At 40.9% G+C, this 27178-nt stretch overlaps 1 protein-coding gene across 1 annotated transcript in view; it reads left to right on the plus strand.

The window, feature by feature from the left end:
- The window catches only part of LOC137522175 (otogelin-like), a 245595-nt gene that overhangs the window by 162861 nt on the left and 55556 nt on the right, over positions 1-27178 (plus strand). The window contains exons 76-88 of the mRNA XM_068242207.1: positions 781-791; positions 892-915; positions 2801-2824; positions 6242-6353; positions 8890-8988; positions 11222-11241; positions 13090-13195; positions 15101-15117; positions 15213-15227; positions 17193-17292; positions 17505-17551; positions 21123-21231; positions 23482-23574. Coding sequence (XP_068098308.1) covers positions 781-791; positions 892-915; positions 2801-2824; positions 6242-6353; positions 8890-8988; positions 11222-11241; positions 13090-13195; positions 15101-15117; positions 15213-15227; positions 17193-17292; positions 17505-17551; positions 21123-21231; positions 23482-23574 — 777 coding nt within the window. The remainder of the gene's footprint in view (positions 1-780; positions 792-891; positions 916-2800; positions 2825-6241; positions 6354-8889; positions 8989-11221; positions 11242-13089; positions 13196-15100; positions 15118-15212; positions 15228-17192; positions 17293-17504; positions 17552-21122; positions 21232-23481; positions 23575-27178) is intronic.

Genomic DNA, 27178 nt, shown 5'->3' on the forward strand with positions numbered 1-27178 from the left:
ACTGTCATCAATGGAATTCTCTGTCCTACATTTTAAAAATGGCCATTACCCCATAACAGCTTCCCGGTCAGCACACTGTTAAACTGTAATATCACCCACTTGAGCCATAGGGAAACATGGACATTACCTTGCACATTCAGTTTTAACTGACAGCTGCTGATATATAACTGACAGCAACTGGTATATTTCTGTTCTGACAAAATATTGTCAGAACTGGAAGGGATCACTGTAAAGAAGAAAATGGTGAGCTTCTGATAGGAACTGACGGTGAGGCAAGTATGTAATATTCATTTGCAGGTACATCATGTGTTTTTTTTAAATAATTTTACTCGCTTCAGGTTCCCTTTAAGGTTAGGTAGCACCAGGAGGTGTCTTAGGGTTAGGCATATGTAGAAGGAGAAGTCTGTGTGAGAGTAGAGTTAAATTAGGTCATAGTAAAATATTGGTAAAGATTACAGATATTTTACAATAGGAATTAAATAGTAGGATATCGGTAATTTCAAGGATATTCTACTACTGGCAGTCTCCACCCTTATTTTTATTGGACACTATTTTTATAGGTATGCCCAAACATGACCGTAGTGTTTCCTGCTACTGTAAATGCCATGTTCATTGTTTGCTGTATTTACATCATTGTTTTCTCAAAATGCAATTGGTGATCTTGGAAATGATAATTATTTGTGTGTAGCATTAATAGTTGTATAACTCTTGTTTAGCGAGTAGTATGTGAACAGAACATCAATAACAATCTATCTTTTTTTCTTTTTTCCGCCCCTTCAGCTGTACCAACAGTAAGTATCTTAAATTTAAATGCCAGGGAATTGTTACCTTTGTATAGTTAAAAAGGTCTGATATATATTTGACATTTTATTTGTTTCTATTTTCCCATAGACCACACCAGTTCCTCCTACCCTGGTAAGAAGAAGTACAATCAGTACTAATAACACATCTATTAGAAGAAAAGACAGAAAATGTATTCTGTAGATATTCTCCTGAAAAAGGATTCATGTAGAAGCATGTGATTGACTCGATCCGGTGACTAATTTGTAGTAGGACTCTGAATGGCTGATTACAATCATGTGACAGTGTCTCACTTCTGATGCTCCTTTTTTATCCTGCTCAGGAATCAGAAATAAAAACATGATCACATGATCACAACTTGCCAGTCAGCAACTTATGAGGCAGTCAACCAATCAAATTAATCACATGCTTTCAAATTAATTATCTTTGTTTGTAGTCTTTAATACGTGATACTAAGAGAAAACTAAAGAATAAGAGAATACAAAAAAACACATTGGCCATTTTTATTTCTTATCTGAAATCACACCTAAAACTAGCCCTAGAAATAACATATTTAACTATTTATTTATATTGGGTGATTATAATTTTTATGGACACAGTGGGAACATTTTTTTGTTAATTCAACTCACATTACAGGTACCAGAAAAAAACAAACCCTACAACCCAAAAAAAGATAATGGTCAGAACAACCAACTGCCAGATGACTATTCTGCAGTACAATTATAACACAATTTTAGTGAGGCTTATATTTTCATACCCCACCCATATAGGGTATATATTCTGTATATTCTGTATAATATTTGTCTAGTAAACTACAATTTGCCATTTATTTTCTTTACTCATTATTGCTAAGAAATACACTTAGTTCTAAATCTGTTCTTCCTAACCCTCAAGGCCCATCAGGGATGTATGGTTTGCAGGAATCCACAAACATTCAGAAGTTGGGGTAATTAGTGCATCAGCAAAGCTCCTTAAAGAACCACTATCGCAAAAAAATGTAAATTCTAAAATACATACATATAAAATGTACATTTATTTCAGAGTAAAATGCAGTACAAATTACTTTTTCCCATGTTGCTGACACCTGCAGTAGGTTGTAAAAATGTGACAGATCTGACAGGTTTTGGAGTAGACCATCCCTGCATTGGTGATTTTTTTTTTTTAATTTCAAAAGCACTTAGGCTTTGTTCACATCTAAAATCGCAATCGATGACGCCAGCATTTTGCGAGTGTTTTTTTTTTTTTTTTTAGCTTACCTGCTTGCTATGATTTTTTGTAAAAGCGCTTTTCTAAGCGCTTTTGCATAGCGATTTGTTTTTTCACTTCCTGATGCAAGTCAGGAAGTGAACTCTTTGACCTGGAAAATAATAAATACAATGTATTTATTCTTGAAAGCGCTGGGGAAATCGCTATACGAAGCGCTTTCAAGCGTTTTGCGATTTCCCTATAACTTCCATTGAGGCAAATTGCCCAAAAATAGTACAGGCAGTGCTTTGGTGAGCAGATCGGAATTGAACCACTCAGATGTAAACACTCTCATAGGGAATCATTGCACAGGCACTTTTAGGCTGATTTTAAAAATTGCTTAAAAAAATGCGAAAACACCCTAGGTGTGAATAAGCCCTTACTGAATGGCAGTTGCTGCCAAAATAGTATGCAAGCAAGCAGACTGGCCAGTATCTTTGTGTAGATCCTTTCAAGGCAGTGCTTTTGTAAATAATAAAGTAAACGCTGTGAATACCACATGAGGAGATAGTCAAGTTCAAAACCTGTCAGGTTTGTCAGACTTCTACTACCTACAGTAAGTGTCAGCTAGAATTCCCTCTCTAGATTTCAGCAAAACATGCACTGTTTGTGGTCTTTGATGACTGGGTTGAGAAACACTGGTCTATATGCATGTTTCCTGATTGTGGACATTAGTGCTAATTTACAGTTTTAATATGTGTCCTTATTTTGTTTACTAAAGCATTTAACAATTGTATTTTAATTTTCCCCACAGCCTCCTACCCTTCCTCCACCTCCAGTAAGTTTTGTTATTTTACACTTTTACAAATGGGACATCATTATTTGGAAACCAGGGGGAAGTGATGATCGTAACTAGCTAATTATGATTAAGCAAAATTTTGTCTACAGACTACAGTTTCGCAATTACGCCTTTAAGTAATTATTATTTGTAAATATACACATTCGTAATTTTGCGTAAACGTTTGAGTAATTTTCACGTAATTTTGTGCCGATTTTAGCAGCGAAGAGCAAAGCCCCATTGTCACCAAAATTACATAAGTTAGGGAAAATACTGGGAACAAGTTGAAAAGACCTTGTAGTTTTTGAGAAAATCAATTTTTAAAATGCAAGAAAAAATGGTTTTTAAACTCAGAAAAATGACATTTTTAAAAACCATTTTTCTCAAAAACTACTTTTTTTTTTTTTTTTAAGTAAATCTTCAAAAAGTGTTAATTTTTTTTTGGTCTTGTTTCCAGTATTCCCCTCAATATACATAGCTATTTTGGTGATGATAGCATGTACGGGGGCTTTGCTATTAACCGCCAAAGTTGGCAGTGGCACAAAATTTTGTGAAATTACGGATGAGTTACATTTACACGTGAAATGTTAATACGAATTTTTCCTGAAATTTCTCATTAAAACTTTGCATTCTAATTGCAAATTACAATGCTAAATTTTGCCTGTGTGAAATTGGTGCTCGTCACTACCAGGGGAGGAAATATCAGTTAGGCAGATTATTTGAATGAACTACCAGTGTTACCCATATCGATACAGGACATTATTCAACATAGTCTGTAGGCACTCAACTTTGTGCAATAGAATAGGGCAACATGCAGGTTACAAAGTACAAGTCCCTTAGCAGCAAACCAGAGCCAATCTTCTAATGATGTAGGTATAATAAATAAGCATTCTCATTGGATCAGGACTTGTATTAAAACTAGGTTTGTACTGTGTACTCTTTATTGAATAAACCAACCTCTAGCCATTCTGGAAGTTACGTACCTCGGAAATTGCAGCATTCATTTTTTCATATCTCACTATGCAATAATCAGTTTCTCTTAGGTGATAACACTTTAACAATAAAATAACGTGTAAGCCACCAGCAAGCAAGGGAATTTCAGAATAATTGTGACAGCACTTTTTTACTTAGGTTTTAGTTAGTTGTCAATTGCAGAGAACTGAAGTTATTTTTTCCCTTAGGCCTCTTTTACACTTAATCAGTTGTAATGCACACTAACGCATACCAACGCATTAAAGGACCACTCCAACGAAAAAAGTAAGCAGTTCAAATCTGACAGAACCTACAATTTTTGATCTAGTTCATCTCCTCATGGGGGATTCTCAGGGTTTTTTAAAAGCATTTCCTGAACAGCAGTTGCTTATTCTAATGCTGTTTATGGAGGCTGGTTGGTATCTTACTATTTTGGCAGTTAGACTGCCGTTCAGGAAATGCTTTTAAAACAAAGAAAACCCTGAGAATCCCCCATGAGGAGATGGACTAGTCCAAAACCTTTCGATTCTGTCAGATTTCAACTGCTAACTTTTTTGACTGGAGTGGTCTTTTAAAGAGAACCTGAACTGAAAATAAAAAGTCAAAATAACCATATACAGGTCATCAACTCCTCAATCTCTTTCTCCTCTCCTGCGTCCCATTTGTCCACTGTGATCAATGAAATTCTCCGTCCTCCATTTTAAAAATTGCCTTTACTCCATAACAGCTTCCAGGTCAGCACACTGTTAAACTGTAATATCACCCACTTGAGCCATAGGGAAACATGGACATTACCTTGCAAATTCAGTTGTAACTGACAGCAGCTGATCTATAACTGACAGCAACTGGTATATTTCAGTTCTGATAAAATATTGTCAGAACTGGAAGGGATCACTGTAAGTAAATGGTGAGCCTCTGAGAGGAACTGACGGTGAGGTTAGTATGTAATATTCATTTGCAGCTATGTCATGTGTTTATTTTAAATAATGTTACTCGCTTTAGGTTCCCTTTAAGTGTAAAAGGACCCTTAGGCCCCTATCACATTTAATCAGTTGCTCTCAGTTATAACTGAAAGGATAACTGATTTTCAAAGTAATGCCCATGTTTTCCTACGGCTTAGTTGCCACTATATATGTGTTTTAACTGAAAGCTTTTTCACTATGCTCTGCTATGGAAAAACACGCATACCACGCATTAAGTGTAAAAGAGCCTTTAAGCTCCTTTTACACTTAATCAGTTGCTCTCAGTTAAAACTGAAAGAAAACTGATTTTCAAAGTAATGCCCATGTTTTCCTATGGCACAGTTCCCACTATACGCATTTTAACTGAAAGCTTTTGCACAATGCACTGCTATGGAAAAAGACACACACTAGCGCATATACTTTCAGTGTAAAAGAGCCCTTAGGGTGCCTGGAGCCTAGGGCCTAGTGGGTGTCAGCCACCTTCTTTGACCTCTCTCCACTTAAAAAGAACCCGAGGTGGGTTTGAAGAATGTGATCTGCATACAGAGGCTGGATCTGCCTATACAGCCCAGCCTCTGTTGGTATCCCAAACTCCCCTAAGGTCCCCCTGCACTCTGCAATCCCTCATAAATCACAGCCTCGCTGTCGACACACAGCGTGTCGCAGCGGGCTGTGTTTTTCTCTATAGTGTCAGTCTGCTGCTCTCCCCACCTCCTGCAGAACTCCGGTCCCCGCATGCCTCCCTTCCCTCCCCGCTGATTAGAGGGAAGAGAGGGGGGCAGGGACCGGAGCTCTGCAGGAGGTGGGGGAGCAGCCAAGACTGACACTACAGATGTAAACTCAGCCAGCACAGCACGGCTGTGATTTATGTCCAGTGGCGTAGCTAAGGAGCTGTGGGCCCCGGTGCAAGTTTTACATGGGGCCCCCCCAAGCACTCTATACATAACAATTGATTTGGCGCACCAAAACCTGCCAAAGACAACCACAGAGTCAGAGTTGCAAGAAGGAGATGGGGAACAGTGTTTTAAGGATTACTACTATTCAAAGCATCTATAAAAGTGATTATTACCAGCACAGGACCAACAGAGAGCTAATACTGTGATGAAGGGTGGACCCTTCGGGGCCCCTTTGGCCCAAGGGCCCCGATGCGGTCGCTACCTCTGCACCCCCTATTGCTACGCCCCTGTTTATGTCTGATTGCAGAGTGCAGGGGGACCTTTGGGGGGTTTGGGATACCGACAGAGGCTGGGCTGTATAGGCAGATCCAGCCTCTGTATGCAGATCACATTCTTCAAACCCACCTCGGGTTCTCTTTCAGCTTACCAAAAAGACCACAAGGGGGCCCCAAATCTACTATCTTGCTTAGGGCCCCATTACATCTCAATCCATCTCTGGAATAAGTGCCAGGAACTTTTTCCATAATGAGATTCGTTGATGTTATTTACACATACCTAAACATAATTTCTGTTATTGCTCCATATAGCCACCATGTGAGAATGTGGTTTGTCCACCGCTGGCATGCCAGAAGACCGGTGAGAACGTAGTGATGGTCCAAGCACCTTCTGATTCCAGCTGTTGTGGAGTCTTCGCATGCCGTAAGATTATTTGTCTAATATTAAGCACTGGAAAAAAAACTCTAATAGGTTGTGAAGAAGATAAAACAGAAGACCGAGAGCCCAGTATAGTGTAGTATGTATTGAATCAGGGAGGATTAATGAAATGCAAGTATTATACTTACAAACATGGGTTACCGCTTAGGCAACCACTGTATAGGCAGGTGGGGAGAGTAGACCTGTCCCTACTCAGGACTAAGATGTCACTCTCTGTAGATAGGAAAAAAGAGGGTGTACCACCCTTCCACCCGGGGTGGAAAACTTTTATATAAAGGTGTACAGAGGCGCCAGAAGAGTAAAACACACTAAAAACGTCTAAAATAGTCAGGTGTAAAATACACCTGTACACCTTTATCTAATAGGTTGTGAATGGTACAAAGCAAAAAGTTCTCCAAAAATGCAACATTCAGCCTTCACAGATTCAGGAAGGAAAATAAATCTAGGAAAGAAAACCAGCAGCTAGGAACCATGTGTAGTTACAAACACTTTAATTTGGTTGCATTACAGAGCAAATGGAAGGTGCACTGATCACCAATTTTCCTCTCGTGAAAGAGGCTTATCGAAAGAGCCCTATCGTCACTGTTACATCTGCAGACACAGTTCACTGAATCCCATCCGTGCATAAGTAGAAAGGGAACATAGAAGCTGATTTTCTAAATCCTTGGGCTGACATTAGACATTTGTTGTCCAAAATATTGATCAGGTGACACGTCTGGTGACACACTGAATTGTGTTCAGGCTAGGCGCACACTTAGCAGAAACGCTAGCGTTGCGTAAACGCTGCGTCTATAGGCTGCAAGAAAAAATGCATATAAAAACGCATATGCGTTTTATAGGCATGCATTTTCAAAAACGCTGGTTTTGTTGCATGGTATGCAAAAATGCATCAAAAACGCACATAATGACAGACAATGGAAATGCAATGGTGTGCGTTTTGTTTTTTTTTTAAACAATTTTTAATGGTTTTCAACAAAGACATAGTATCTATCATGCAGAACCATTCTCAAGGCAGAAAAAGATTATTGTATTTTACATAGACACTAGCCTTCCCTATCTCCCACGAACCCCCCCTGACCCACCCTCTCCCAAAACCCCCACGAGCCCCACTGTGCCCTATAGAAAGTGTTTAAGAGGAACCGGCTCTATTAGTATCGCTAGTAACCTTCAGATTCCCCAGTGTATCACCAATATCCTCTAGACAGTACCAAGAAGTTAGCGTAAAGTCCTTTATTAATGCCTGAATTTGTTGAGAAGAAAATTGCCGTGAGACGAATGTTCTCCAGACCTTAAAGAAGGCCTTGGTCCTCAGTTCTTTAGCTTGTAGTGTATTTAGTCTTTCCATATGGAACACATATAGCAGTTCCTGTTCCACCAAAGAGATACCTGGAATAAAATAATCCAACCATTTACAGAATATGGCTCTCCTTGTTGCTATTAGTATTATATGGAATAATGTGGAGGGAGAACCTTGGGGAGTTTCTTTAGATGGCTTAACATAATTGAAGAGCGACAGCAAACATGACTTATTCACTTTTTTTTTACATAATTTATTAGCGTATTTGAGAACTTTATCCCAAAACACTTGGATCTTATTGCAGGACCATATGCAATGGAATAGGTCCGCATTAACCAGGTTACATTTAGGACAATGAGGGTTATATCCTGGAGGAGGCGATTTATACTTAATATTAAATGCATATTTGCCCCTGTGGATAAACAAAAGATGTGATGTTCTCCATTTCTCATTCTTGATTACCTGCCTTACTATCAGATTACCCTCCAATATGTGGGCTCCCGCCCCTTCTTCCTGCAGGATATCTTCCCATTTTTTCATTGCCCCTTCTGCTAGTTTTTTGCTGTCCAGTTCCCGAATAGCTAAATAGAAATCTGCCAGAGATCTAAAAGACAATCCAGGTTTTAGGATAGCATTAAATTTTGTGGCTGTCATTATAGAGGAATGTGCACGTAAACCTTGGTTTACCATGGAGCAGATCTGTGCGTATGCTAGAAAATCCCCTGACTGAAGACTAAATTTCTCTCTGAGCTCTCTGAAGGTCAGCCACCTGCCTTCAATCAGATTAAACATATTTCCCAAACATTTAAGCCCTCTATCTTCCCAATTGGCAAAAGTTTTTTGTTGAATGCTAACCGGATAATTGGGGTTACCCCATATCGGAAGATATTTGGAAAATCTGTATGAAAGTCCGCATTTTTTCCTTACTGCTTTCCAAGCTGCTATAGTATCTCTAAAGATCAAATTATGTTTCAGACGTACTGGCAAATTCCTTAGCTGGGCATGTAGTATACCTGCCAATGACCAGGGAAGAGCTTGTTATTGTTCTAAGTTTGTGTTAGAGTAGTGGCTAGTATTGGTGATCCAATCATGGGAGTGTCTGAGTAATGCTGCAAGATTATAATTTTTGCTGCTAACATAATATAATAGCCCATCCCACATATTTATGAACTGGCCAGAGAAGACTTTTATATGCTAAGACATATTCTTCATGTATCCACGTAGAATGCACAGAAAAATGCACTATTCCCACATGTGAAGATGGAAATCCACCAGTGCTTCATGGAGATCCACAATCAGAGTGTTGCCCAGCTTATGAATGTGGTAAGTGTCTTCATACCATTTACACTGAACTTATATTATTTGTGTAGCAGGGAACAGCCCCTGCCCCTTATGTGGACTGTGCAGACTCATGTAACTTAAAGGACCACTATTGTGAAACATTGTAACATTTAAAGAGACACTGAAGCGAAAAAAAAATTATGATATAATGAATTGGTTGTGTAATACGGATAATTACTAGAATTTTAGTAGCAAAGAAAATATTCTAATATTTTTATTTTCAGTTATATAGTGTTTTATAACATTGCATCATTCTCTAATATTTGCAGTTTAGACACTACTCAGCAGTCTAAATGGGTTCAAAAGTTCACTAGCCTTCTCTGTAAAATCTTCCCTGCAGAGGGAAAAAAAGATACATTGGCCTCAATTAACTAAGCTTAAAGCTGGCCATACACTGGCCCGATTTGCCGCCGTTTCGACAGCAGATTCGATCACTGGGATCGAATCTGCTGCCAATCATTCGCGCTACACGCCGAATTTCGATCCTTTTCGTCCGATCCTGTCGATCGCTCCGTGCGGAAAATTAGCGTTGATCGCCCGCGGGTAGGGAGCGCTTCGCTAGCGGCGTTCGAGTACCCGACGACCGACGCAATAGAGCCGCATACATTACCTGCTCCGCCGGCACGACTACCTCCGGTCACCGCTGCTCCGTGTCCGCGCTGGTCTCCGGCATGCTTCAGTTCCTCCTGCCCGGCAGGAAGTTTAAACAGTAGAGGGCGCTCTACTGTTTAAACTTCCTGCCGGGCAGGAAGAAGTAAAGCATGCCGGGGCCGGAGACCAGAGTGGAGACGGAGCAGCGGTGACCTGGGGACTGGAGTCGCGCCGGCGGAGCAGGTAATGTATGCGGGCATGCGGGCGGGGGAAGCGGCGGCAGCACCACCACCGCAACAGATTGTGAATGGTTTCAGGCTGAAATCGGTTCACAATCTGTTTGCAGTAAAGGTAGCCATACGATCCCTCTCTGATCAGATTCGATCAGATAGGGATCTGTCAGTTGGTCGAATCTGATGGCGAATCGACCAGTGTATGGCTACCTTAACTCCTGTCTTTAATACCTCTTCTGAGCTGTTTTGCAGTTATCACCATGGTGATATAATTGTGATAACTGTAAAACAGCTCAGAAGAGTTATTAAAGACAGGAGTTAAGCTTAGTGAATTGAGGCCAATTGTCTTTTAAAGCTTATTATCTCAAGTGGCTGGCAGAGTTCTCTTCGACTTTGAAAGTCGTGGAGCTGAACGACTAATTTGCATAGATAACAGCTGGAGTTTCTTAGCTCTTCCTTTACTGGAAACTAGATTAGACTTGTGTCTCTGCTGCTAATGTTTTTTTTTCTTAGCTGTACTACACATACAAATCATTATATCATAATATTTTTTTCGCTTCAGTGTCTCTTTAAACTACATGTAAAAACATATAAATAAGAAGTACATTTCTTCCGTATTAAAAATCAGTCATACTGTAAATTACTTTTTTCCTATGTTGTTGTTACTTACAGTAAGTAGTAGTAATCTGGCAGAACCAACAGGTTTTGTTCTAGTCTATCTCTCATCTATGGGGGATTCTCAGCATGGCCTTTATTCTTTATAAAGACACTCCTTAAAAAGGATTTATATAAAGATGCTGGCAAGCCTCCCTGCAAAAAGCATTAAGTGCTTTTAAAAATAAACAAAACCCTGAGAATCACCCATGAGGTGATGGGCTAGTCCAAAACCTGTCATTTCTGTCAGATGTCTTAACCTACTGAAAGTGATAGCAAGATGGCAGAAAAGTAATTTATAACTCATTTAACACTGGAAGAAATGTATTTCTTATTTTACAATTTTTGCGACAGTGGTCCTTGAAACGGGGAGGTTTAGACTGCCTGCACTGGGTAGGAGGGGGATGGGTTATTTTGAGTCAGCTGCAAGTAACCAGACAGGAGGAGAAAATGAGCAGGTATCTTATATATTTTTTTTCAAAAGGAGAAAGTGATCACATAAAAATGATGCTGAATTCTTTTTAATCCTTTATTTTAAAGTCAGCCTTCTTCCAGGTGATGTCTTCAACTGAGATTCAATGATGACTTGCAAACAAATGATTGCGCTGTTATGGAATTCCAATATTTGCAAATTCAAGTTTTCCAAGACCGGCTTGTGAACTGTTATTGAATTTCAATGTTTGTTTTTCTTAAATGGAATCTTCTAATTCTTGTATGTTTTATTTTTCCTTTTTAAGAGCCTCCAATTCCTCCTCCGGTAAGTTCTCATTTAGTCAAGTATGTTAACTTACTTTATTCTTTGCAAAAGGAAATCCTGATAAACATCTGTACAAAGATGATGGCAATACTGTGAACAGGCTTATAGAATTGTATGGGCATGTATGGGCAGTGAGTTGACATGCAGAATTATTCTGTTACACAACTGAGCACTGTGTACTAGCCCCACGGTCCTCCATATATGTCCATTTTTTTAATCAAAAGTCAAGACTTTATTGAAGGAATGATGGCATATTACAGGTACAACACAGAATAGCATCACAAATATTGGGGTACAGAGGGATCAGCCTCTTTACAGCTTTGATTATCTATGACAAACAATATGAGTACTTTGTACAACCAGTTGATGTAACATGAAAAGTAAGTCCAGTTAATTGGAAAAAGTGTGTCCGAATATAAAAATTTTGTGGGCAAATATTGAGAATTGCAGTTCAAGCTTTTCATGAACTGCAAAGGTAATAAATCTACAATGAATCATAACGTGTGGATTGGAAACCCATAAGTAGTGTGAGAGATAATCTTTAGATCCTAGACCAGGGGTCCCCAAACGTTTTGGGTCGAGGACCGGTTCAACATACTTCAGACTGCTGAGGGGCCGGGAAATACGTAAAATGATGTAGAAGTCTTTGTGGGCCAGACAGTAAAGCACACCCAGGTGACAACCTGCAGTCCAATTGGACAGCAGTGTCACCTGATGTGGTATTTGATTGGAAACCAGCAAATTACTACTTTCTGGCTTCCATGTGGATGGGTGGTTCCAGCACTGCTATTCTATATGCGGACCACCAATATTTAAAGATGTAGCTGACCGCATCTATAAGTGATACATTTTGTGTGTGTGGGGCCGGTAAAAAAGCCTCAGGTGGCCACATTCGGCCCACGGGCCTTAGTTTGAGGACCACCGTCCTAGAGTATAGTCAGAAACAACAAGACGTCCCAATTTTTACAACCTACTGTTAGTAACAGCAATATAAGAAAAATGCAATGTATATATTAGTGTAGCATGTTACACTGGGACTATCGTACTTCCTACATATGTCCATACATATGGACATTTTACAATTTCATGATAAAAATACCCACATGAAATTAGTAATACACAACTAACCTTGTGTATGAATATTTTGGGATAGTCAATCCTTGACCTGAATAAATTTTATTTTAATGTAATCATGATAATGGATATTTTTCCTCTTGATTTCCCTAATTAAAAAAAAAGTGTGCTAAATATTTTTGTCTGTTATGTGAGAAAATAAAGATATTCACTTTTTTTTCAAAAATGTGAAATATTATATTTAAAAAGGAAACACCAAATATTCAAATGTCTCTATGAAATAACTGTTTTGCTTGAAGCTACTGTAAAATATAAAAAAATAAAATAAAAAATAAGCCTGGATATAGTATGTCCCTTTTCTGTGAACATACTGTTATATGTCATGATGCTCCACAATGTGGTGAATCTGGCGACCTCTTGCTTTATCCTTGTCTGAGTGTTGCATTTCATTTACTCAGCCTTTTCCAGTCACATGGTGGAATGAGGGGAATAATGTCTTTCAACATTAAGCATTGTTCTGATACAGAGTATTCAAACTCATGGATGGAAGTTCTTGACTAAAGTAGACAGTAGGGGTAGTCAATGAGATGCTAATAATGTCTAGTTGTTGCATGTTTTATGCTAATTTTACGCCAATTCATTATTTGCTTCAATTATCAATACAATTTTTATTTTATGGGGAAATTTCAGTTTTAAAGTGAGATCATTTGTGTTGAGAGCATCTCTCAAAGATTCTGTTTCACAAATAATCATATCCCTTTGTGTGTTTTGCAGGATGTTTGTAAGAACGTGTACTGCCGTCCTAGACCACATTGTGCTGATGACGAAACTCAGGTTGTAGTGAAGACAGAAAACCCATGCTGCACAGAGTACAAATGCGGTAAGTGTCGATATCACTCTTCTGTCAACGAATGTTTCAACATTTTTACAACAGTTTTTCGGCAGCTGTCTGTAGGTTTTCTCGACCCCCCCTATTTTTTTTTTCTTAAAGTGTACATATGTCACATGATGAGATAAACAAGTGTATGTACAGGACAAAATATATTCATAATCAGGCTGTTTTACTTGATTTATTTTGCTGCCTGAAAGAGTTCATTTCTAGTCATGGAAGTGGAAGCTTCTGTCTTGTCAGTACCTTTTGGGGAATATAATAAACATGACTGATATGCAAATTACAGCTGTAAAAGTTTTCCTGGCAGAATACAAATTCGTAGGGCAGGGAGAGATAAAATACATGAACTATTCACCTTTTTCTAACCCTAGAACACTTAATAAGCTGCCACTGACTAGAAACAGTAAAACATTCAACCTAATTTGTAAATGTTTAACTATAAAATAAAACCCTGGGATACTTAAAAAGTTGTTTTTAGGAGTAGGAGGATAAATATAATTGTTTATCTCATCCATTTATTATCACTTCGGGTTCACTTTAACCACTTCACTACTGTGTTTTTTTTCCCCTTCTGTACCAGAGTAATTTTCACCTTTTAGCGGTCCTTCCATTCATTCACAATTAACTTTATCACTACTTATCCCAACAAAACGATCTATATCTTGTTTTTTTTCACCACCAATTAGGCTTTCTTTGGGTGGTACATTTTGCTAAGAATTTTTTTTATTCTAAATGCATTTTAATGGAAAAAATAAGAAAAAAAGGAAAAAATTCATTAATCCTCAGTTTTCGACCATTATAGTTTTAAAATAATACATACTACCATGATTAAAACCCACACATTTTATTTACACATTTGTCCCGGTTATTGCAATGTTCAAAATATTTCCCTAGTACAATGTATGGCGTCAATATTTTATTTTGAAATAATGGTGCATTTTTTCAGTTTTGCGTCCATCGCTATTTACAAACCCATATTTTCAAACATAACAGTAATATACCCTCTTGACATACATATTAAAAAAGTTCAGTCCCTAAGGTAACTATTTATGTATTTTTTTATTGTCATTTTTTTTATTTTTTAATGCAAATAATTTATTTGGGTAACTATGGGAGAGTGTGGGAAGTAAGTGGTTCATTTAAATGATATGTGTATGTATGTGAATGTATAATTATGAACAAAAAATGTATGTCGGTGTAATTTTACTATTTGGCCACAAGATGTCCTTGTGCATTATTTACTATTAGCATACTATAGGTACGCAAACAGGAAGTAATGCGTGGACATGTTACTTCCTTAGTTACAATGACTGCAGGCATCTCATTGATGCCGTTGATCATTGACACGGGGACTTAGATTATTGAATGGGAACTGCATTCCCATTAATTGATCTCCCCTCTAATGGACGGCAATGAGTACCTGCGCGGGAGCGAGAAGTGGACAACCACCACAATAGACGAATATCTACGTCCCTGAGCAGGAACTGAAGTCCTACGGGACGTCACATAGATATACCGTCTCAAACTACATAAGTGGTTAACACTATTACTTTGGGAAATTATTAGAAATGGTCAATGAGATCGTATTAATAGATGGAAATGCTTAGCTAATTTTAGGCAAATGTACAAAGCTTAGAAATAGCCTAATTATTTAAATGCAGCAGCATTTGCCGCATTAGATACTCTTTTCTAAGGGGCAAACATTTGAATAAAATTGGAATCGGAAATGACAAAAGTTTCTCAAACAAATAATTGCAGCTATAAACTTGATGTCATTGTAGATTTCTAGGTTTGCAGGATGGTTTATTTACTGTCTGTGGTAGAGGGTGAGGAAATTGCTGGTTTTGTAGTATTATGGTAAATAGTAAAAGCTATTTCTTTTTTGTCTTTCAGTTCCTCCTGTAACTACAGTAAGTAGAGATTTGCATTATTACATCTTTATGTACAATGTGTATTTCATAAGTTTATGTTATTGCACTGACACAATTTTCTTTTGAATTTTTAGCCTGCTCCACCACCCGTAAGTTTTTGTCCTGATTTTTTATATGTTTATGTCTGCATGTGTGTATACTAATACTATAATACTCTATCTATCTATCTATCTATCTATCTATCTATCTATCTATCTATCTATCTATCTATCTATCTATCACCTAAATGCAGCCATACACTGTTAGGTAAGGTAAGCAGTCTACATCTTCCTTAAGGTGGTCACACACCATACAATAAAATATTATAGCAATTTGATAAAATGATCAGTTGTGCAGAAAAATGTAAAGCTTTTCCTTTATTCGTTTGAGAAATCCCAATTTCCCATTTTTATTTGATAAAAGAACACAGGCTAATTTGAAAGCACAGAATGTTAACAATATGTCTGTTTCCTTTAAAGCAGGAAGTAGATACACTGCAGATTTATTGCAGGATCAGTATCAGCTGTAAGAAAGAAATGTTTCTCTGTAATGGTTTTTATGCTGCTACTTATCTTTTAGAGCAGAGAGAAGGTTCTGAGTTCAAATCCGCTTTAAACAACATTTTAAGTGTTTTTATTTGACTTGAGTGTGGATATGTCCCTAATAAAATTGATTCATGTATATCTAATTCCCTCATGTTACAATGTGGTTTCTTTGGTGGACAACTATTTCGGTTAAAACAAGACGTTTTAAATCAGGATGATACCATTTATTGGCTAACTTAAAAAGAAGAAGAGTAAACTGCATACAAGAATTGATTGGCCGAAAGCTTACTCTTTTTTTATTTTATTTTTTTTAAAGCTAGCCAATAAATGGTATCATCCTGATTCAAAACGTCTTGCTTTTACTGATGGCTAACATGATACAATACAACACTCTACTGCTACTCCTATTTTGGTTAAATCAGTAAAATAATGACTCCACCTACCCTTGCCGACATTTCTAGTCTAACCTGCTTAATGGAAGCAGCAGGCAATCTACTGTACAGAAAATGAGATCTACTTACCGGGGCTTCTTCCAGCCCCTGGCAGCAGATATGCCCTTAGCTGCTGTTCCCAGGGCCGGCCCTAGACTTTTTGCCGCCTGAGGCAAAAAAAATTTTTCCGCCGCCCCCCCCCCCCGGGGGGCCGCTGAGCTGGAGGGGTAGCTGGCAGGACGGGGGTATTGGGCCTAGCGGCGGGGAGGGGGTCGTACCCCCCCTCCCTCGCCTGGGTCCCCCGAACTGCGCTCCCCTCCAGCCTTACATAGAAGAAGCAGCCGCTATTTGTAAGACGCACGGGCGGGAAGGACTCACCTCTTCCCAGCGTGCGCTCCACTGACATCACTTCCTGCAGCGTTGCAGGAAGTGACGTCAGTGGAGCGCACGCTGGATCGAGGAAGAGGTGAGTCCTCCCCGCCCGTGCCTCTTACAAATAGCGGCTGCTTCTATGTAAGGCTGGAGGGGAGCGGAGGACGGGGGACCCAGGCGAGGGGGGGGTCCAACCCCCCCTCCCCGCCGCTAGGCCCAATACCCCCGTCCTGCCAGCTACCCCTCCAGCTCGGCGGCCGGCTCCCCGCACGGACGGGCGGATGCCGCCCCTGGAAATTTGCCGCCCGAGGCAAAAGTTTCACCCCGCCTCATGAGCGGGCCGGCCCTGGCTGTTCCGGTGTCCCAGGATCCCCTCCATTGGAGATGCCGACCTCGCCAGGTCGGCTTCTTCTGCGCCTGTGTGAGGGCCGCTCACGCTCACTTGGTCTGGAGTGTTCTGTGCAAGTGCAGAACTACTGCGCCTGCGCAGTACACTCTAAACCACGCCAGGGTGACCACGGGCGGCTCTCGCGCAGGTGCAGTAGATGCCAACCTGGCGAGGTCGGCATCTCCAATGGAGGGGATCCTGGGACACCGGAACTGCGGCTAGGGGCATATCGGCTGCCAGGGGCTGGAAGAAGCCCCGGCAAGTAGATCTAATTTTCTCTTGATTCCTTTAATTGTATCATCATGATTTATATGTTTTTTTTTCTGTTATTTATCACAGCCATGCTTTGAACATGAGTGTCCAGAAAAGATACCCTGTGATGGGAAATATTTAGAACGACAAAACCCAGAGGATCCTTGTTGCCAAGTATACGAATGTGGTGAGTATTTTTAGAGAGCAGCAGAAAAGATGAACAGAACCCTATAGATGAAAACATATCGGGAAGGAATTTTTACCTTTTAAAGTTATTAGGCCCAGGCCTTGCAAAGTTTTTCGCCTTCCCTTGGACCTGTATTAGTAGCAGTAGCGGTAGCAGTAGCAGTAGTAGTAGTATTTACTATTTCTTTAAAATTACTTTGTACTTTGTTACAGTACCACCAACACCAACAACTACCCCTTCACCACCAACAATTCCACCAGTAAGTATTATTTCACTAAGTCCTTTCTTGGAGCTTTTAAAGATTATCTGCACTTATTGTATAACAGAATGACTGATTACAATTTTGGGTGCCTTTTGTTTACATTTTCTTCCATTTAAAGCTGAGGAGTGTAATTGGACTAAGTACTGAATAGGAATAATATTTGTAATGTATACCTCTTATTTTTTTTTTTTTGGTCCATCAGAAGTTACATCCCCTAACACCCTTGAGGCCATGTTCACAGCAGTCAGTCGTGTTGCAGAATACAGTGGGATGAGAAAGTTTGGGCAACCTTGTTAATTGTCATGATTTTCCTGTATAAATCGTTGGTTGTTACGATAAAAAATGTCAGTTAAATATATCATAAAGGAGACACACACAGTGATGTTTGAGAAGTTAAATGAAGTTTATTGGATTTACAGAAAGTGTGCAATAATTGTTTAAACAAAATTAGGCAGGTGCAAAAATTTGGGCACCACAAAAAAATAAATGAAATTAATATTTAGTAGATCCTCCTTTTGCAAAAATTACAGCCTATAAACGCTTCCTGTAGGTTTCAATGAGAGTCTGGATTCTGGTTGAAGGTATTTTGGACCATTCCTCCTCACAAAACATCTCTAGTTCATTCAGGTTTGATGGCTTCCAAGCATGGACAGCTCTCTTTAACTCACACCACAGATTTTCAATTATATTCAGATCTGGGGACTGAGATGGCCATTCCAGAACGTTGTACTTGTTCCTCTGCATGAATGCCATAGTGGATTTTGAGCAGTGTTTAGGGTTGTTGTTTTGTTGAAAGATCCAGCCCCGACACAGCTTCAGCTTTGTCACTGATTCCTGGACATTGGTCTCCAGAATCTGCTGATACTGAGTGGAATCCATGCGTTCCTCAACTTTGACAGGATTCCCAGTCCCTGCAATGGCTACACAGCCCCACAGCATGATGGAACCACCACCATATTTTACTGTAGGTAGCAGGTGTTTTTCTTGGAATGCTGTGTTGTTTTTCCTCCATGCATAACACCCCTTGTTATGCCCAAATAACGAAATTTTAGTTTCATCAGTCCTTAGCACCTTATTCCAAAATGAAGCTGACTTGTCCAAACGTGCTTTAGCATACCTCAAGCGGCTCAGTTTGTGCTGTGGGCGGAGAAAAGGCCTCCTCTGCATCACTCTCGCATACAGCATCTCCTCCTTGTGTAAAGTGCGCTGAATGCTTGAACGATGCACAGTGACTCCATCTACAGCAAGATGATGTTGTAAGTCTTTGGTGCTGGTCTGTGGGATGACTCTGACTGTTCCCACAATTCGTCGATTCTGTTTATCCGAGATTTTTCTTGGTCTGCCACTTCTAACTTTAACTTGAACTGAGCATGTGGTCTTCCATTTCCTCAATATGTTCCTAACTGTGGAAACAGACAGCTGGAATCTCTGAGACATCTTTCTGTATCCTTCCCCTAAACCATGATGGGGAACAATCTTTATCTTCAGGTCATTTGAGAGTTGTTTTGAGACCCCCATGTTGCTACTCTTCAGAGAAAATTAAAACAGGAGGTAAACTTACAATTGACCCCCTTAAATACTCTTTCTGATAATTGGATTCACCTGTGTATGTAGGTCAGGGGTCACAGAGTTTACCAAGCCAATTTGAGTTCCAATAATTAGTTCCAAAGGTTTTGGAATCAATAAAATGACATAATTTTATTTAAACAATTATTGCGCATTTTCTCAAATATCACTTCTCAAATATCACTGTGTGTATCTCCTTTATGATATATTTAACTGACATTTTTTATCATAACAACCAACGATTTATACAGGGAAATCATGACGATTAACAAGGTTGCCCAAACTTTCGATTCCCAGTGTAATTCTGCATGGCAACTCACTGTCTATTTATTTATTTATTGTATTTATAAAGCGCCAACATATTACGCAGACCTGGAATACAATTCTATAGGCCTGTTCACAGTTCTGGGTTGTAATAGATGACGTTATTCTAACTAGGCTTTGTATTTAAGTCTATGTCCAGTCTATGTTGCAGTTCACACTCATAATGCGTGCATTATGCAACTGACCACTGTGAACCTAGTCTTAGGCTAGATTCACAATGGTCAGTTGCATAACTTATGCCTTATAATGAGTGTGAACAGCAATGGAGACTGAACATAGACTTTAGTACAAAGCCTGCTTGCAGCAAGTTAGAATAACGCGATCAGTTACAATGCAGTAGTGTGAACAGGCCCATAGACTTGTATGGACAGTAAGATGACATGCAGAATTATTCTGCAACAAAAATGATCACTATGAACTAGCCCTCAAACTGTCCACTCCCCTCGCGCTGTCTGACTCATGATTTTTGAATGAGTCTGATAGATAAGTAGAGAAACAACTTGCTGAGATTCATTCAGATGAGAATATTGCATGTGTACAGCTGCCCCTAACATTGTTCAGTGATCCACCATGACGGATTGCTAGGGCCTGGTTCACACTGGACGAATCAAAAACTGGTCCCTGGCATCAGTTTTTGATTCATTCCATTGGTGAGCATCTGTCACTTTCCTAAATTATCGCACCCTCAACAAACTTGTGGTCCATTTGGCGTAACGTGTCGAACGAATCCATTCTAATGGAGCAGTGTGAACTGATCCCTAGGTTAATATTGGATCCGTTTGCATCCAGTAGGATCTGTTCCAGGTGCGGTCCGCTAAACGGACCATTTTAGCTGCCAATTTGAACCGGCCTAAACAATGAGCAAGTGCTTTTTATTTGGACTTAACTGTCCTGCTAGATGCTCTATCATACCTCCTCCCTTCCTCATGAACAGTACCAGCTGCTCAGCATATCTGTACAGCACAAATGCATTGAGCTGACCAGCCACCGACCAGCAATCATTTGGGAAAATGGTGAGTGTGTGTGTAAATTTACTTGTAAATTGTAGATAGCAGGCTAGGCATCAATCCATGCAATTAAAGGTTTATTGTGGAATCCGCATACAAGGCATACCATAACGTATGGGTGCAAAGACACCGGCTATACAGCTGTTTCGCAGGAATTCCGCTTCTTCATTGTACCTTTGGTCTCTGAAGAAGCGGAATTCCAGTGAAACGACTTTAAAGCCGGTGTCTTTGTACCCATACGTTATGGTATCCCTTTTACTTGAATTGCACAATAGACCCTTAATTACGTGGATTGATGCCTAGCCTGCTATCTACTGTACTGGTTACATTGGTTGATCTGACTGCAAGTCGACCTCCTGGGGAGTGGACGGCAAGTTGAAATGCCGGCTATAGCATCTGGTGACCTCAGCTCTACACACTTATATGTAAATTTACTTATGTATGGGGCTTTAGAGGCTTCAAATCTTCCTCCTTTAAGGATGTCATACTCCAGTCCTCAAGGGGTGAGGTCTTTGGCACAGCTCAAATTCATTGATGAGACTGAATCAGAAAAGGTGTGGCTCATCAAGTTTTCTCCATTCCTCAGTCTATCCTAAATATTAACATGGAAATGTCCCTCATGGACTGGAGTTCAACATCCTCACCTTCATTTGTTACTTGTGTCTTTCCAGGATGAATGCTTTGGCGTTATATGTGGACAAGACCCTGTGTGCACTCGCACTGGAGAAAGCCTCGTACCTGCTCCAAGCTCAGACCCTTGCTGCAGCAAACACGTGTGCCGTAAGTTCCTTGTAGACCATTTGTGGACAAATGTGTCCATAATAGCACCATGCTGGGTTCATTAAGTGGGAAGCCATCATCTTTAAAAATTAGATAATGGCCCTTATTTAATTCACTTTTTCTTCTAAATTTTCTCCTAGGTGATATTTTCACACTTTGTCATTAAAATGCCTTGTAAACCACCAACAAGCAAGAAAATACTCAGAATAATTTTGACCTTTTTTACCTATTATTTGGTTCTTTTTCAATTGCAGAGTGCTGAAAAGTTATTTTAAAAAGAAAATGAAACATTATCTCCGAGGAGAAAACAAGAGAACTAGTGAATTGAATAAGGGCCTATATCTCTTGATTGCTTATGATTGCATGTGCAATTTTTAACTGTCTTTAACCACTTAAGTGGTCTCTGCAATTTTTAACTGTCTTTAACCACTTAAGTGGTCTCTGCCCCCTTAAGGACCAGAGAGCGCTGGTACAATAACGACGGAGTCCCAACGAATCGCCACCTATACCCACCGCAACCGCAGTCACCGCCGCACGCCGGGATCCTGAGGATATCCACTCTGCCGTCTCTATGACAGCAGAGTCATGTGAGCCGGTCAGGAGCCGCTTTCATTGGCTCCTGACCATGTCTATCAATGTAAGCCAATGGGAGCGGCTTACATTGATAGACACGGCCAGAAGCCAATGAAATTGGCTCCTGACCGACTCACATGGCTCTGCCGTCATGGAGACAGGCAGAGCCAGTGAGCTGAAGCGAGAGACATCGAGTTTGAGCGGCGCGATCATCAGGGAGTGACGGAAATGGCAGATGCGCTCTGCGGCGGTGATTGAAATCTATGCCCTGCCAGCCAGGAGCCCACCAAAACAGGGCATATATTTCAATCACCATGGTCCTTAAGTAGTTAAAGATTAAAGTACAGACTACCCAGCAAGCTCATGGTGAACCAGAACCAGAATTTGTTTCTAGAGCACCAGAAGAATAGCAGATCCCAAATGTGCCTCTCTGATTATTCTGTGGTGTCATCAGAAAGAGATATAGTACAAAACATTCCTCAACCAGAATAACATGAAAAGAAAGATTAAGCTTCCTGTCGGCACTAATGTTGGGAATCAATACAAATGGAGTTGGGTGAAACTATCTTTTTTGTTTTAAATAATTAGAAAGAATAATCGGCCATCTGCCATCCAATGCAGTACCACTGTTATCTCACCTTACTTATTAAATCACAATTTATCTTTCCTTATCTGTCTTAACTCATGATGTATCTCTCCTTCTCTGATGTAACTCATAATTTATCATTCCTTATCTGACGTAACTCATGCTTTGTTGTCACGTGACGTCTTATATTCTTATCTGACTTAACCGAGCTCACCTTGGCCCTGATTCACCAAAGAGTGTTACGGTTGCTGATGTTTGGGGAATCATGGCCCTTAACTGACTTAACTCATGATTTATTCCTACATGGGCTTGATGCACATATAGCTGGTAAATTTGCCATCTGCAAGCAGTGCATGGCAATTTTACCAATACCAACGCCATGACAACTAGCATTCTAAACAACAACAAACATTCTATACAACATGCACGACCACCAAATCAAACAGCATCAGTGGGGTAGGAGTAATGAAACTGGATTAGGAAAAGCCATGCTCCACTTACAAGTTGAGGTTACTGAAAGCAGCTCAGTGCTGATCCGTGCCTACTGCACGAATTATTTATGCAAGTCAAAGTTTGATGCATTAAGTATAAACAACAGGAGCGTGGTGCAACACGGTGCACATGCGCAGACCAACTGGAATCTCAGTGACATACTTCCTGCCCAGCAGGGAGTGCGTCACTGAGTGGGGGGCAAAACAATGCATATCACCCTGTCGTGTAACTGTGGCTCAAGGTCATTTGAAGGCTGGTTTCTGCAGTGCGATGCTTTCACCGCATCACAGCACTAACCATAAGTGTAAAACCGGCCTTAGTGTGCAGATTAAAAATGTTGCTTTATAGTTTATCAACTACTCCTTTAATGGCATCTAACCAGAGCTTTGAACAACTGTGATGAAAATGGACATTTCGACAACCAGTCATTCCAGCACCCACTAGCCTTTTCACACTCACACTTGTACAGTATGTAACGTAGGTTAAAGGCAAAAAAAAAATACTGATGGACTTTGTCTTGCATATTCTACCTTTGTGAAGTTAGTTTTTTTGTGTGCTATTGAGGTTAATACCTGTTTTCTCTTTTGACTTCTCTTTAGAATGTGGCACCTGCGCTCCACCTCCAAGCTGTGATGGAGACATAGGCATGACTTATAATGCAGATGTGGACTGTTGTCCAACATTCTTCTGCCGTAAGTATTTACCAACAGTAACCATATTATTTAACTGTGGAAATGTTGTATTCATTTCTAACAAACATCCTACTAATGGCTACTAAAAAAAAATATAAATGAATAAATAAATAAATACAATTAAAAAAAAAATCCTGACATAAAATATTGATTGTATATCATTATAGCTCATATTCAGGCAGGACAATAAGCAATAGCACTATCTACCCGGTATCCTTGAAACAGACTCTCTATTTATCTGAATGCAGATATCCAGGCATTCGTTTTGAACGCGTTTTTTTGTAAGATTTGTATTGTTTTTTATTTTGTTTAAAGTGTACCCGAGGCGACATGATGAGATAAACATGTGTATGTACAGGACAAAACATATGAATAAGCGAGCCATTTTACTTGTTTTATTGTGCTGCCTGTAAGAGTTAGTTTTCAGAAATGGAAGTGAGAGCTTCTGTCTTGTTGGTAGCTTGTCGGGATTATAGTAAACATCACTGATAAGTAAATTGCAGCCATAAAAGTGTTCCTGGCAGAATACAACTTCTGAGAGCAGGGAGAGATAGAAAAAGATCAACAGCTCATGCATTTACATTTAGGGACACCAAATAGGCTGCCACTGAGCAGAGACAACAAAACATTCAATCTACTTTGTAAATCTACTTTCAAAAAAAAATGGCATATCTAAAAAAGTCATTTTCAGGAGTAGGAGGATAAATACAATTGTTCATCTCAACCGTTTATTTTCACCTTGGGTTCACTTTAAGCTTCATATAATAAAGCAAAATAAAATAGTTCCCATCAAAGATCCAGATTTGTATTACCATGTAGCTGAGGATTATATCAAAATGATTATTATCTATTGATAGTAGACACAGTCTGTTCATTAGTTCAGGCAGTATTTATAAAGTCTCCTCCCCTGAGTTGAATGTTTTGTACCACCCCTTTCCATGTGCACAAGGTCCCCTTCTTCCAGAGGCGTCCCAGCCATCAGGCAAGGATAAACGGTGGCCTAGAGCGCCGGGTGGGGGAGGGGCGCCGCCGCAGGGAGAAGCAGGCTCATACTGGTCCAGAGGGAGCTCAGGGATTTCCCAGTGGGCCTTTCAACAACTATGTGATGTCACGTGGTGGTGGCCCTCTTCTCTCTGCGCTCCTCCGTCCAGGGGAAAACATACAGCGGCATGGGGGCCCTTCTACAACAATCTGCGGGTCACATCATACATTGCAGGCACAGCACAGCTCTGTGCTACTTCCTGCTTTGTGGCCTCCTCCCAGAGGCGTCCCAGCCATAAGGCAAGGATAAACGGTGGCCTAGAGCGCCGGGTGGGGGAGGGGCGCCGCCGCAGGGAGAAGCAGGCTCATACTGGTCCAGAGGGAGCTCAGGGATTTCCCAGTGGGCCTTTCAACAACTATGTGATGTCACGTGGTGGTGGCCCTCTTCTCTCTGCGCTCCTCCGTCCAGGGGAAAACATACAGCGGCATGGGGGCCCTTCTACAACAATCTGCGGGTCACATCATACATTGCAGGCACAGCACAGCTCTGTGCTACTTCCTGCTTTGTGGCCTCCTCCCCCGGCCTTCCTGCTGCAGAGCGGCAAGTTTGGATGAGAGTGTGACGCACAGCAACCTCTCATCCTACAATACATTGCACAGCAGGTGGGAGATAGATCGGAGTGCTGCAGCTGGAAGCTGGAAGAGGTGATAGCTGAACAGAGCGCTGTGTGGTGAGCTGGACGATTACAATTAGATTATAGTCTGGCTGACTTTGATTCTTATCTCTGCCTCTGCTGTGTCCCCCTGACCCCCTCCCCCTCTTTTCCCAGTGACAGCGTTTGCATGTCTCAGCCAAACGGGAGAGGACTGGAGCACTGCACTAGTGAGCCATTATTCATCTCCCCCCAAGCTCTCTTCTACCTTTTTATCTTCCCTTCTTTCTAATGTTCCCTTTCTGTCTTTCCCACATATATCTCTCTCCCCATTCACATGCCTCTCTCCCTCGCTCTCTTCCACACAGTCCCTATTACTGTTATTATTAAGGTGCCCTTACATGGGCAGATTCGACCAAGCGACAGATCTCTGATTGGGAGAGATCTGCCAGCTGCCCATATACCACAGGCAATTCTTGATCGATTTCAGCCTGAAATCTCTCAGGAATCAGCTTTGTAACCCCGTTCCTCCGATGTCGCCCCCCGCCACCCCTTCTCCCTGTGGCCCATGCAGTATATTTTACCTGTCGGTGTCTGTCGCTGGCTCTGTATCCGCACTGCCTTTTAAACACATACCCCATGTGGTTGCCGACATATACGTGGGCACGTGTGTGACGTCACCCATGCACCCATGTGGGACGCGTATATGAGGATGGAGCCCGAAGCCAGCAACGGACACCGACAGGTAAAGTATACTACACAGTGCCGCGGGGGAGGGAGGGCACATTTTACATTGGAGGACAGCTCGGGGTTTCTTCCCTCATCCTGATATTGTACGCTGGTACTAACGTGCACCTGATTGAGCATGCCAGCCCAACACCTTGCAGCACGTCTGATCGCTAGATGTGGTGAACTGGCCGTGGCATCTAATAGATGCCGCGCCAGTTCATCCCCGCAGCTTACTGCTCCAGCCTGCATAGTCTTCCGGCAGGCAGAGCAGGGCTACGGGAAGATGGCGTCCGAAGCCCTGTACTGGAGACTATTTGTGTCCAGTACAGGACTTTGGGCTCCAGCTTCCTGTAGCCCTGCTCTGCCTGCCGGAAGACTATGCAGGCTGGGACCTTCGGAGGCTGGCTGCGCTGCTGCAGGAAGATCGTCGGGGGAGCTGCGCCCAGGGAGAGGAGTCTTCTGCAGGTGAGTAAATGCTTTTCTTTTTACAGGTAATTATACATTTTTAGTGAAACGCTGGCCACATTAAGATTATTTTCTGGTGAACGCTGGCCACATTAAGATTATTTTCTGGTGAACGCTGGCCACATTAAGATTATTTTCTGGTGAACGCTGGCCACATTACGATTATTTTCTGGTGAATGCTAGCCACATTACGATTATTTTCTGGTGAACACTGGCCACATTACGATTATTTTCTGGTGAACGCTGGCCACATTACGATTATTTTCTGGTGAACACTGGCCACATTACGATTACTTTCTGGTGAATGCTGGCCACATTACGTTTATTTTCTGGTGAACGCTGGCCACATTACGATTATTTTATGGTGAACGCTGCCCACATTACGATTATTTTATGGTGAATCATTGCTGCGTTATGATTATTTTATGGTGAATCATTGCTGCGTTATGGTTATTTTTTAGTGAAAGATTGGCGCATTATGATTATCTTATGGTAAAACATTGCTGCGTTATGATTATTTTCATCAGGGGGCACCACACGTGGGGGGGCGCCATATGGGGGGGTGGGGGGGCGCCACAGGTTTTCTCGCCTGGAGTGACAAAATGGCTATAGACACCCCTGCCTCCTCCCCCGGCCTTCCTGCTGCAGAGCGGCAAGTTTGGATGAGAGTGTGACGCACAGCAACCTCTCATCCTACAATACATTGCACAGCAGGTGGGAGATAGATCGGAGTGCTGCAGCTGGAAGCTGGAAGAGGTGATAGCTGAACAGAGCGC

Source organism: Hyperolius riggenbachi, chromosome 6, assembly GCF_040937935.1.
Source record: "Hyperolius riggenbachi isolate aHypRig1 chromosome 6, aHypRig1.pri, whole genome shotgun sequence".
Lineage (NCBI taxonomy): Eukaryota > Metazoa > Chordata > Amphibia > Anura > Hyperoliidae > Hyperolius > Hyperolius riggenbachi.